The sequence below is a fragment of the Amphichorda felina genome, assembly GCF_050947745.1.
Source record: "Amphichorda felina strain 45539 chromosome Unknown scaffold_1, whole genome shotgun sequence".
Lineage (NCBI taxonomy): Eukaryota > Fungi > Ascomycota > Sordariomycetes > Hypocreales > Bionectriaceae > Amphichorda > Amphichorda felina.
Genome location: NW_028145049.1, coordinates 2,927,843 through 2,940,221, shown reverse-complemented (window position 1 = coordinate 2,940,221; position 12,379 = coordinate 2,927,843). Strand labels below are relative to the sequence as shown.

The following is a 12,379-nucleotide window of genomic DNA, read 5'->3' as shown; positions in this document are numbered from 1 at the left end:
AAACGTCGCTGGATGCACTCGCAACAAAAGGTTAGTCACAACACATTTTCTCTTTTCACAACAATGCCTTTGGATGATTATATACATCAATGAGCTTTTTAACCCTGATCTCTCCTGATGACACAAACATTTAACAACAACCTTATGACCAACCACCCCTATCCTCAATGTTGCTGCAAGTACTTTCACAAGGGTATCAAGGCTAACATACAAAAAGCTCTCCCAGGTCCGTCTCTTAAATGTACATTCCGTGCCCATGTTCTCCACCACACATATCCCTCAAGCCGAGGCGTCGCTAGCCATGGATCTGATGGGGCCCGTTGTCGCTCCCTCGGCGCCTCGTTCCAGGACGCGCCGGGCTGTGCGAATAGCCGATTCTGGCAGTCCCGCCAATCGCGCCACTTTGAGGGCGTGGCTCTGCCGGTTGATGCCCTTCCGTAGTTTGTGCACGTAGATGAACCCTCCCTGGCCGTCTTCTTCGACGTCGGTACAGTAGAAGTGAACCGCCCCTCCTCCTCCCCGGGTAGCACACAGCCCCTCGGCTGCCGCAAGGTCGGCCACGTCGTGGAAGTGCGTGGCAAAGAGCGTCCGGCACTGGTTGACGGTGACGAGGTGCTGCAGGCACGCAAACGAAACGGCCGTGCCGTCCTCGGGAGTCGTGCCCCGTCCAATCTCGTCCATGATGACAAAGGACCGCGGCGTCGCGTGCTTGAGGATCTGCGCCGTCTCCAGCATCTCGACCATGAAGGTGCTCTGGTCGCCGTACAGGTTGTCGGCCGAGCCCACGCGGCTGAAGATGGCGTCGACAATGCCCATCTCGGCAAAGGAGGCGGGCACGTAGCACCCGATCTGGGCGAGGATGGTGATGAGGGCGTTCTGGCGGAGGAACGTGCTCTTGCCGGCCATGTTGGGCCCTGTAATCAGCCACAGACGGCCCTCGGATGGCGTCCCGACGAGGCAGTCGTTGCGCACAAAGCTCCGCCCCTGCTCGTACAAGCCTCCCTCGACAGTGGGATGGCGACCGCCGATGATGGTGTGGGAGGTGGAGTTGTTGAGCTGGGGGCGGACCAGGTTCTGTTCGACGGCCAGCTTGGCGAAGGATGTCGCGATATCCAGCTCGTCTAGTACGGCGGCGTTACGACGTAGCTTGACCAGATTGAGCACGACGTGCTCCCGCAGCGACTGGAAGACACGCTGCTCCTCGGCGCGGATCTGGTAGCGCACCTGGTCGAGCCGTTGGCCCAGTGCGGTCCACTCGGGGAGGTGGAAGGACCTGGTTGACCGGCTCGACGATATGGCCCTGACATCGGTGACGTGCTTGAGATCCTTACCCTTGATGTGGGCTATATGCCCGAGGCCGGGTGTCCAGCGAAGCGTCAAGCTCGTGGCCTGCAGACGTCCACGCAGCGTCTCGGCGAGCGCGGTCTTCTCCTCCAGCAGCGAAGCCAGGCTGTTGTGCAGCTTTTGCAGGTTGGGACTGGCGGCCGGCTTCATGATCCAGCTCTCGTTATCCTCGGCGTAGTGCTCTTTGATGGAGGTTGGTCTCTTCTTCCTTCCCTTGGGCAGAATGCTGGCATCTTCCCGGGTGCCCTCGGTGGAAACAATATCCTCGGCCAGAGCCATCATCTGGCTGGCGGCCGAATCCTCAACTTCGTGCTGGTAGACGATGCCTTCCTCATCGATGGCCTCCTTGATCCGCACTGCCAACTTCAGGGGCTCTTCAAGGCTGATGCGGGACGTGAGGGATTCCAGGCACTCGACCGCCTGCGGCTCCTGGTTCTCAGGCTCGACCCTGCCCTCTCGAAGGAGGGTAACAATGTCCTCGGTAGCCCGGACTGTATTTGCCAAGCCCAGGAGGTCATCGGGGTCTCCGCGTCCCATAGCGAACTTCTGGACGAGACGCTGCGAGTCATAGCTCCGGCGGAGGAGGAGAATGATGGAGTCTCGGAGATCAGTCGCATCGATGAAGCGCGCTACGAGGTCCTGCCTAGTCTTGATGACGTCGAGCGACGTAGACGGGGAGCTGAGCCACTCGTTGAGCAGGCGAGCACCACTCTTGGTCACGGTGCGTCTGATGGCATGCAGCAGGCTGCCGCGGAAGAAACCATCACGCATCGTCTGCTTAATCTCAAGCGCGCGCATGCTGTTCTTATCGATGCTCATAATTTGCATGTTCTCGTGCCGCAGAGGGGGCTGCAGCTTCATGCTCATCCCTTGGAGCCGGTCCTTGACAAAATTGAGCAGCAGGTCACCGGCGAGCACCTCATCGCCTGTGAAATTATCCATTGTGGCTGAGGGCACCTCTGACTCGAGGAAGGGGGTCCAGTCCGACATGTCGACAAGGCCTCCAGGGGCAGCGTAGGTAATGAGATGTCTATCCTCTGCCAGGATGGAGAAGATGCCATGGTCCTTTTGTGACTCAAAATCCTGGTCCAGAACCACCTCCCTGGGGCTCACCCGGGACAAGATGGCCGAAAGCGACGCAAGCTCGGTGGTTTGGGTGAAGAAGTGGCCTGTGGACAGGTCCAGCCAAGCGAGACCCAGGGGGATCGCATCTCGGATAGAGACAGTGCCTTGGTGGTCCAGCGGCTCCTCGGGTGAGTGAATCATACCGGAATCACCCTGAGAGACATGGATGGCCATGACATAGTTGCTGGCGTAGGGGTCGATGAAGTTCTCGTCAATCAGAGTACCAGGGGTGATGATGCGGGAGACACGGCGATCGTGCATGAGACCACCCGACTTAATCTTGTCGGAAGCGTCATTGGGAAACTCCTCGGCAATGGCGACATGGCGGTTCAAGTCTTGGACGAGGATCTTGAGGAAGCGGTCGAGCTGGAAGAAGGGAAAGCCAGCCATGGGGACTGGGCCGGCGCTGGTCTTCTTGGAGGCGACCTTGAGGTTGAGGAGCGGGCCGTAGTCATCGGCATGCTCAAAGTAGAGCTCATAGAAGCCGCCAACACGGGTTAGCAGGACACAGTTGTCGAACTTTTGCATGTTGCGGCGTGCCTGGAGCACGACAGTCGGGTAGGCAGGCTCGCTGTGGGCCTCGTCCTGGGGCGGCAGAGGGTCACGAGGGAGCGCTCCCTGAGGCAGATCTGCGAGATTGACCGTCGTCTTTGTCTTCTTGCCCCTGACTTGAGTCGTTGCCCTGGGGCCACGACTACGGTGGATGATGCCCTCACGGCATCGCGTGGCGATGAGAGCATGGCGGTAGGGACACGAGGTCAAGGGCTGCAACTTGCTCCGGACAATATTGAGAAGCCCTGGAGCTCCATGCGGACGCAACATGGGTCACCGAATGCTCTTCCGCGGCGTGTGAAGAAGAATATTGATGAGCATTAGAGGCGAGGCTCATCGCGCTCCAAGAGGTCAACGAAATAGTACCTATTTGGGTCATGACAGTGCTGGGGATATTAACACGGTGTTGGGCACACTGTAACTCGTTTGGTACCAGACACCAGTCAGCGCGTGTCAGGCTTGAAAGGCATTCTCGGCAGGTTGATGCTTGACGGTATTTGGTCCAGGAAGGTGTCTCTTAGGATGCAGCACCCGGAATTGATACCTTGAGATACTTGTCGCCTTCTGCAGGAAACTGTAGACAGACTCCCAAGTTGTTGACGTCTCGCTGTTTAGTAGGTAGGTCTTACCCTCCAATTACCCGTTCTGGAAAGTCCCCACTCCATCACTTGAAGTATCACCGCCTCTCTCCTCCTCCACCTCCACCACTAGCTTTGCCCTCCCCTCACCGGGCCGGACTCTCCACCTTCAACACCTTGGCAGTCTTGCTCCATCTCACTAATTCGCTGACCGCAGACCCGGAAGGAGGGCGAGGTTGAGGGTATAAGTAGGGTCCACCATCACGATCACTATCACCACCGTCCGTCTCTTCCTCCACTCATTCCATCGCTCGCTCATCCATCACGAAAGATAGCCCACCATGGTCCAGCGCCTCCCCATCCCCGCCGCCAAGCTGCTCAGCAGCAGGGTCCATGTCAATCCCGGCCGGCTGCGCGTCACCGAGTTGTACTTCCAGGTCCCCCTCGACTACACCAAACCTGATGCCACAACCATCACTCTCTTCGCCCGCCAGGTTGTTCGCAGCGACGCGCCCAGCTTCGTCTCCTCACCTGAGAACCCCCCTCCCTCTCCAAACCGCTACCTGGTCTACCTCGAGGGCGGTCCCGGCTTTGGAAACCGCGAGCCCCATGAGACCCCCCTCGCTCGCCATGCCCTCAGCCGTGGCTACCAGCTGCTGTTCCTCGACCACCGTGGCACCGGACTCAGCACCCCCGTCGGCGCCGATATGCTCTCCTGCCTCGGGGGTAGCGTCCCCGCCCAGGCCGAGTATCTCAAGCTCATGCGCCAGGACAACACCGTCCGCGACTGCGAGGCCGTCCGCAAGTGCCTCACCCACGGCTGGCCCCAAAACAAAGCCCCGTGGTCCATCTTCGGCCAGTCCTACGGCGGCTTCGTCAGCCTGAGCTACCTATCCATGCACCCCGAGGGGCTCAGTGAGGTCTTCCTCACTGGCGGTCTGGCCCCCGTCCTTAGGTCCCCCGACGAGGTCTACCAGTCCGCCTTTCCTAGGATTGCCCGCCGCAACGAGGCCTACTATCGCAAGTACCCCGAGGACATCGTCACCGTCCGGCAGATCGCCGCCCACATCGAGAGCATGGGCGCCATCGCCCTGCCCTCTGGCGGTGCCTTGACTGTGCCCCGTCTGCTCACTCTGGGCATCTCGTTTGGTGGTCATGAGGGTATCGACTCCGTCCACAACATCATTCTCCACCTCAAGTCATCCCTCGACCAGTTCGGCTTCTTCACCCGCGCCGCCCTAACACCCCTTGAGACCAACACGCCCTTCGACACCAACATCATCTACGCCATCCTGCACGAGGCCATATACTGCGATGGTCCAGACAAGGCCTCCGACTGGGCTTCCCAGCGCGTCGGGGAGCGCCATCCATCTTTCCGCTGGCTGAAGCCAGGAACATCCGTAGGAGACGTTGATCAACCGCTCTACTTCTCAGGCGAGAACGTCTTCCCCTTCCACTTCGAGACCTACCCGGAACTCATCCGGCTCAAGGAGGTCGCTGACCAGCTAGCCGGTTTTGACAACTGGCCGCGTCTATACGACGAGGAGCAGTTGAGTAAGAATACAGTGCCTGTCTACGCCGCGCTCTACCTGGAGGATATGTACGTGGACGCCGACTTTTCGAGGGAGACGGCTAGGCTGGTCAACAACACCAAGGTCTTCGAGACCAACGTCATGTACCACGATGCACTTCGGTCTAAGGGGGACGCGGTTCTGGAACAACTATTCAGCCTTCGAGATGACGTGCTAGATTGATAGACCAGACGTTGGGTATGACGCAAGATGAGACCCGCAACCTATTGCGGGCGAATTTTAACTGCGTACAACATCTGTTTCATGCGTTTATAATTGCTTTGTCTTCATTCTTCGTCTATTTCCGCCTGTACCTGGCCTTCTACGAGGAAGTTAGTCTAGATAGCAGCACGATTCGAGGTTACAGACGTACGCCATAGCTTGTTGGCCGATGCCGAGATGACGTTTGCCTTTGCGAGCAGCTTTTCTTCGTACTTGGTCCCATCTTTTCCTTTCAAACGAATCTTATTCGGTTGTGCCTTGAGAAGAGAGTCAGAAGGGTTGTCGAATCACGCGCGAGGACAAAGGGTACACCAACCTGCATAAGCACCGGCACGAGTTCCTTAGGGTCCGCGTTGGCGATGGCACCCACGCTGCGGAACCCACTCTCCCAAAATACCCGGCTATAGAAAGGGGGGGTCATCAGCAGAGAAATCCATTTAGCTCCAATCAAAGACTTACGCGGTACGACTCTTGATGAACGGAATCTTGGCTAGCTCGAGTAGGTCAGTCCGGGCACCGGCTATGAGTCTGTCCGAGAAGTGATCCAAAGCCGCTGCAAACACGCTGCAATCCGTCAGTACTAATACGTGGTACAGAGTCGCACCAGGATGTCGCCTCACCCCCAGCCCATCGCCTCACAGAACTTGATCATACCCGCAGCAAAGCCTTGGCAAGTCTGGGACAAGTTCTGCACGGCGCCTCGAGGCATATCGTACTTTCGGGAGACGACGTGTATAGGCACCTCGTCGCATAGGTCTCGCAGCTGGAGAGCCAGATAAAAGCGGCGATATACCCGGGCAATTTCCTTCTCTTCCTTGGTGTTCTCTTTCATAGAAGCTCCTTGTGCTCTTTTTTTCCCCTGGGGATTAGCAAATGAATCCAGTCAGTCAACGAATATGGAGACTCACAGTCTCAGAATCATGGTGGGTTTGATTCCGAGGAAGGCCAGCACGCGCATTCCACTCTCGTCCAGCCTCCCCATCTCATTTCTAAAGACCTGCCAGTTGACCGGCACTCCAAAATCTTGCACCGGTGTAAATGTGTAGAGGATATGCATGTCCCCGTCCATGACGAAAGCCCGCAGTGCTCTACTCAGCTCCTTGTGGATAAAGACTCCGTCATCGGGGTCAATGGCAGACGCAACGATGGCCTTCCCAAGCTGTGTGGCCACATAGTTTGAGTGGGCGTCTTCAGAAATAAACTGCATCTCCTCTATCTCTTTAAGACTAACTTCGATGCAGCTATCCACATGTTCTTGGCCATGCGTATGTTGTAGGAGTGATTTTTGAAAATGATCCCGAATTGAGTCACGACTCGTTGCCAATCTGATACATATGACTTCAAGAAGCGCTCTGCACAAATAGTCAGCGCTGGAGTATACACCAGGAAGAAGCCCAGTACCTCTGCAAGCGACGATTCTCAGTCTTGAGACAGCTCGACACTTCTGGAAGCTCAGCATGCATGAGTTGCACGACCTGTTCCAAATCGCCTTCGCGGCAGCAAAGATATGTCTCTCCGACTGGTACCTTTCCCTGTCTACCAGCACGACCTCTCATCTGTCGAAGCAGCGCTGGTCCGACAAAGTCTCGGCCCATCCTTGCGTTGTGCAGAATCACTCTCCTAGCTGGGCTAGATGCGAATAAGCATTAAAAAATCACAACAGATGCGTGGGAAGCTCACAGGTTGATGCCAGCAGCTAAACTGCAAGTTGCCACACAAACAAGAATCGTACCGGCATCGTAGGCAGCAGCAATTAAATCTCTTTCTTCGGTCGTCAAACCAGCCTAAATAGTCAGAATGGACGAATACTATGACAGTCTTGCAAACTCACATCTGAAGCATCGTTAGCATTTAGATTATCACTTGCCGGGGCTAGGTACTCACGATGATATGCCACGCCAAATAATACTGTTTCCTCTAGAACAGGATCAATTCCTGTACTCAAGCTTCGCAATTCCGACAGAAGGTCCATCCTCTTATCTAGAAGCGCCGGACTGATATCGTGCGGCGGCGGCATCACCCGGCTAATCCAGCGTGCATCTGACTCGCATGTGCCTCGACTGCCCGCAAATATCAGTGCTCCAAAACCGGTTGAGGCCGTCTCGTAGGCAAGTGCAACGACGGCATTCAACACTGGGTCATGGAACTCTTTGTGCTCCGAAGCCTCAATATGCTTCACAGGCATCGCTCGACTCTGTGTTAGAAACTGACTGTTCAGCTGCGTGGCAGTTTTGATCAAGTTCCCAGTCGATGCGGCCGGGTAAACTTTCCCTTCATACACAAGATGTTCATGAATAGGGACGGGTTGATATCGTGTTTCGTACGAGTGCCCGTCGATCCAGCGTGCCATTAGGTCCATATTCTTTAACACAAGTGCATAATAAGTACATAGAAACAATAGGCGTGTGTAAAAACATACCGGAAGCGTTGCACTCATAGCGATTATCTGAATAGGCTGCTCGATACTCAGCAGCTTGGTCGTCATGAGCTCTAATAGATATCCCCGGTGGTCATCATCAATCATATGCAGCTCGTCCAAGACTACTGCTCTCAGCTGAGAAATAGAGCAATCATCAATAGCCGTATTGACAAGAGCGTTGGCCTGGTACAATGTTAGACGGGCCCATCATTCCCGACTACCCGGGCTTCTTGCTCACCTTTTCCATGGTGCAGACGCCAATGTCGAAATCCGCCCATGTTGCTCTAACTTTGGCTCCGCCAAAGAAGCCAACGACCCTGACCGTGTCTTCATCCGCACGTCGTCTCCATATCCCTGGTTTATCGTCATGATCCTCAGCATTTGGAGGCGACAGCCCCTGGACGATATTTCGCAGCCATCGTACTTTCTCCTGCACCAAAGCAACATAGGGGAGAACAAGGAGCGCCTTTGCCCCCCTTTCCTGCAACACCCTTTTTATCATAAGCACTAGTGCGTAGTATCAGCGAGTGTCATAGCGAGCAATAGCTATCTCACTGCTTACAGTCGGCAACTAATGATTTACCACCCCCGGTGGGAGCACAGTAGACGAGGTTCTTGGTGCCCGTTAACAGACCGGGCCCCTTTAGGCAGCTTTTCTGCCATGGGTATATTTGCTTGATCCCCTGGGACGCAAAGTTCTGTACAAGCTGTGACGGCAGGCCATACACTGGATGAGCGAGGCACAGCTCTGGATCATACGAGGACGTTGGTGTCGCAGCGAAGGTTCTTCGCTGTGAGTACTCTGAGGGGCCGTGAGTAGCCTCGACATTTACGATCCTGCTGGCGGAGAGCCGGCTTGGGGTGTTGGGAACACTGATGGCTCTCTGGAACTGCACGGTGCCCTTGGTAGATGCGGGGTCGGGTTGGTGGGACTCGGCATCATTGTTGGGCCAGCTTCTCTTCTGGCCGGCAATTGATGCTGTGGAAAAGGTCGTATGTCGCCCTTGAGCAGACTGCAAGCTGGTCTCGTGCAAGAGACCCTGCATGCTCTTCATGGTGAGCGTTGGGGTGGGAAGTGGGCAGCGAGGTTGGAAATGTCATTTGGGCAAACAGAAGTTGGCCAAAACAGTGCAAGAACGAACAAGGACGCAGTTCTCAAGACAATGGCAAGAAGTTTCTCGGGTCACGCTTGCCTTGTCGTATCATCCTGGCCCACAGGTTGGCGAGTCGTGAATCGGAGAGGGAAGTAGCACCTGCGCCAAGCGACGTGACGTGACCGCGTTTCGTCACCGCCCAAAGTACGCGCACCCACGTGACTCTGTTGAATGTTGCAGGCGACAAGAAGTACGTACCTATCACGTATGTCAGAGACATTGTGAGCAAGATGCACTAGATTTGCTTATAATTCGACACATTTGTAGTGCGAATTTTGAGTGCTCAGAGTACTGCATTTCTTTGCTGTCTTAGTCGAGATGGTTATCGTTTAAATAAGAAAGGCATCCGAAGACGAGGTTGCGAGAAGTACAAGTACGTTCAGCCTTCAATGCCAAACGTGGCCAATCAGAGTACCACGATTAGCAACAGCGTTAGGAACGGATCCACAGTTGCGAATCTACTCACAATGTTTGTCGGATGCCATGCTACAAGCCCGATGCCATTGTCCAAGCCTCTACCACCTCTGTGCAACATTGATTGACGAGTAGAAACGAGCCCGTAGTTGATGCTGGGAGACGGGAGCACAAGAGGCAGGAGGCTGTGGGAGATATTCGAAATGATTCGCCGGGGGCTTGGGGGCCACATGCCTGGAGCCACTTTTAACGCGGGGCGTTCCTGACACCAACACCATCAGGGCAGAGGCGGCTGGTAGCCTGCAGCCGATTTGCAGGGCTCGTCAAGGGCTGCCCCGCGGCCCGTCATTGGCCAGACCTCGAAACCCTGTGCCAACCAGTTCACTGGGAATTCCAGAACTGACTTCATTCAACCTTAGAGCCGTCCGCCAGGACCGTTGAGGAATATCTTTCCGGGCCTCAGGGGCGGTCGAGGGCAACGAAATGAAGCATGGTAGATTATGTCTTTCTTTATTGTCCTATTTTCCCTCATTGTATTTTTGCGCGATGAATTTCCAGGTTACCATCCCCAGGGTGCTCTCTGTCGGTGTGCCACGGTGGCGTCAACAAGACGTCCGTGTGCCCGTGTTTTGGGGCGCTGCAGGAGGGTGAGCAACAGCGCCTCGCGCCTCGCGCCCCACGGTCCACGGAGCCGTTTCATTTTTGGCGGACGTCAGTCGCCCACCACCTTTCAACGCTGCCTCACACGGCCACATCGGAGCACTCTCGGTGACCTCGGCGACCGCAAAGACTTACCAATAGTACGACATTGTACTTCCGAAAGGCCTCAGCCAGAGAGGCTCTATTTACCACTGTACTTCATTGTATTTAGGGGTGTTTTTTCGTCATTTGCGTCACTTGCGTCACTTGCGTTTCAGTGCATGACTGCGTCCGGATGCTAATAACGACGGCGTCGGATTTCTTACGACATGTGCGGATAAATGAGCGCCCGCTCTGAGAAAGGCATTACAAATTCGGAAATGCTACTTCGTACGACGAGCCTTTTTGGATCCTTTCCGAGGAGGCACATGTGGTTGGCATGACAGCCCAGTGTCCCATGGAAGCACTCCCGTGATTGCCCCCTCTGGTCGGCTCTCGCATCTCAGATATCGCTCCGTTGGTGTGTCGACGCCTCCATCGCGACTTTGACGTCCAGATCTCCAAGATGTGTGTCCGGCAGAGCGATGCCCCAAAAATCGTCATTAGCGTGGCCCAGAAGCCATCATGGATTGAAGTTGTCGTTAGTATGGATACGACTCCGTACGTCCCTAGTGGACACACCGGGCATAACACGGTAGCCCGATTCTGCAGGATGGGGCCTGTGAATCACGTTTTGCATGCCACTCAAATTTGACCCTCCCAAATGAGATGCTGGTGGGCCCCAGACGACCGCAAGGCATGCTTGGTTGGACAACAATGTTGTTCCATCACTGTTTTTGACCAACGTGCTCCTGCTGGCCATTTGCACGGCGACGGTTTGCAAAGTGCTCCAGTGAGAAAACTCGGCGTCGGGCGATAAATGGATCCAATCGCAACTCCACGGTGGGCGACATTGAGGAGTACGTACTACGTATAAGGTTCCCGTGGGCGGCGTCTAATTCCTTCCAGTGCCCTCCTCGTTTTCAGCGACAACCCACCCACCTAGGTACCTACATTTTAGAACAGCCTAGGCCTGCATGGCCAATTTTGCAGTATTCTACAGAGTGAGTGCGTGCAGTCGGGGCTGGTGAGGTTGGCAGGAGTCCAGGAGGTCGGTCAGTGGGTGCTCTGGTCTCGTGATGATTGATAGCAGGTGCTAGATTGGGGAGTGGAAGATCGAGGATGGGCCGGCGATACATGTACATATGTCACGATTGACGCCAGGGCGAGCCGGGGAGCCAGGGTGTGCCAGTGTGGGAGATGGTGGCGGAAAATGCGGATGAGTTGGCACCCGTTGACGACTCGACTCATCCCCAAAATTAACCTGTCTGCCTGGCGAGCGAGGGCAGCGTCGTCAGCGACCGGTTGTACGTCTCCTTGAGCAATGTGTCTTGGTTCGATCAATATGCAATACAGTACGACCATGTCTCCTTCTTTCGCATCTGGGGGCTGCAGCAGTGGCCAAGCTAATGTGCCTAGGTCCTCGTGGGTTGTTTGCTGTCCCTCGAGGGCTTTGTTCTCCACGCCATCGGAGCACAAGTATGGTAGGTACGTACTTGAAGGTACTTGAGTAAGTAAGTACGTAGCACTACAAATAGTATCCGTACTACTAGTGGTATTATTAGGCAGTGAAATCAATTTAGAACCCGCCGTCGGATTGATCAATGCCACCCTGATCGTTGGAGGCATCGGCGGCAGCGGCCAACATTTTCCGTAGAGACGGATTCGCAGGCGGTGACGGGGAGCGATTGGGGACAGGTTACAGGCTACAGGGCAGCACAGTGAGACCATCTCCGCCCATCATACCAACGATGAACCGTCAATCAATATCACGGCAGCATAATGGAGCCACTCGAGCACGAGTACTAGTCGAGGCACCAATGAATGAGTCGATCCTCGAGGGCGACGACGGCCACCAGGGCGCCCCAGGGCTGAGGCAAAAATGGCCGTGCACTGGCATGGTCTGACCTCTCTGTCGTCGTCAACAGGTGTTGAGATCGTCTTTGTTATCTTCGCCTTCGTCTTTCGTCTTTCGTCTTTCGTGGCCCATGGCTCGTCGCTTACCCCGTCGCGATGGCCTGTCAACAACAGTGAGCGAGGAGCGACATGGCACTGGACTGACTGTTGGTGCAAAGCCAGATTGGCAGCGTGGGGACCTGAGGACTGAGGTCACGCCGGTGGCAGGGGTCCGTCATGGGTAGATATAAAGTCTGGAGCATCTGAAACCGCAGTGATGGCGGGTGTGTACTGATAGTAGATACCTGGAGAGGACCCTGCGGTTAGCTCCGCCCCCGTGCGCTGGTAGCGGCGTAGGCACTGCAG

At 55.5% G+C, this 12,379-nt stretch overlaps 4 protein-coding genes across 4 annotated transcripts; 1 reads left to right on the top strand and 3 right to left on the bottom strand.

The window, feature by feature from the left end:
* Nucleotides 1-279: 279 nt before the first annotated feature.
* msh1 (mismatch repair ATPase MSH1) lies at nt 280-3,291 on the bottom strand (the record flags this gene model as incomplete). The annotated part of the gene is made up of 1 exon (XM_083190440.1): nt 280-3,291. The coding sequence occupies one exon, from the start codon at nt 3,289-3,291 to the stop codon at nt 280-282; it is 3,012 nt and encodes a 1,003-aa protein (XP_083054299.1).
* A 649-nt stretch (nt 3,292-3,940) lies between these two features.
* ACO1O0_000943 (Alpha/Beta hydrolase protein) lies at nt 3,941-5,353 on the top strand (the record flags this gene model as incomplete). The annotated part of the gene is made up of 1 exon (XM_083190439.1): nt 3,941-5,353. The coding sequence occupies one exon, from the start codon at nt 3,941-3,943 to the stop codon at nt 5,351-5,353; it is 1,413 nt and encodes a 470-aa protein (XP_083054298.1).
* A 104-nt stretch (nt 5,354-5,457) lies between these two features.
* On the bottom strand, nt 5,458-6,599 carry ACO1O0_000942 (uncharacterized protein; the record flags this gene model as incomplete). The annotated part of the gene is made up of 6 exons (XM_083190438.1): nt 5,458-5,492; nt 5,544-5,649; nt 5,709-5,793; nt 5,852-5,956; nt 6,013-6,240; nt 6,301-6,599. The coding sequence occupies 6 exons, from the start codon at nt 6,597-6,599 to the stop codon at nt 5,458-5,460; spliced, it is 858 nt and encodes a 285-aa protein (XP_083054297.1).
* A 1,429-nt stretch (nt 6,600-8,028) lies between these two features.
* On the bottom strand, nt 8,029-8,866 carry ACO1O0_000941 (P-loop containing nucleoside triphosphate hydrolase protein; the record flags this gene model as incomplete). The annotated part of the gene is made up of 2 exons (XM_083190437.1): nt 8,029-8,138; nt 8,374-8,866. The coding sequence occupies 2 exons, from the start codon at nt 8,864-8,866 to the stop codon at nt 8,029-8,031; spliced, it is 603 nt and encodes a 200-aa protein (XP_083054296.1).
* Between the last annotated feature and the right edge of the window lie 3,513 nt (nt 8,867-12,379).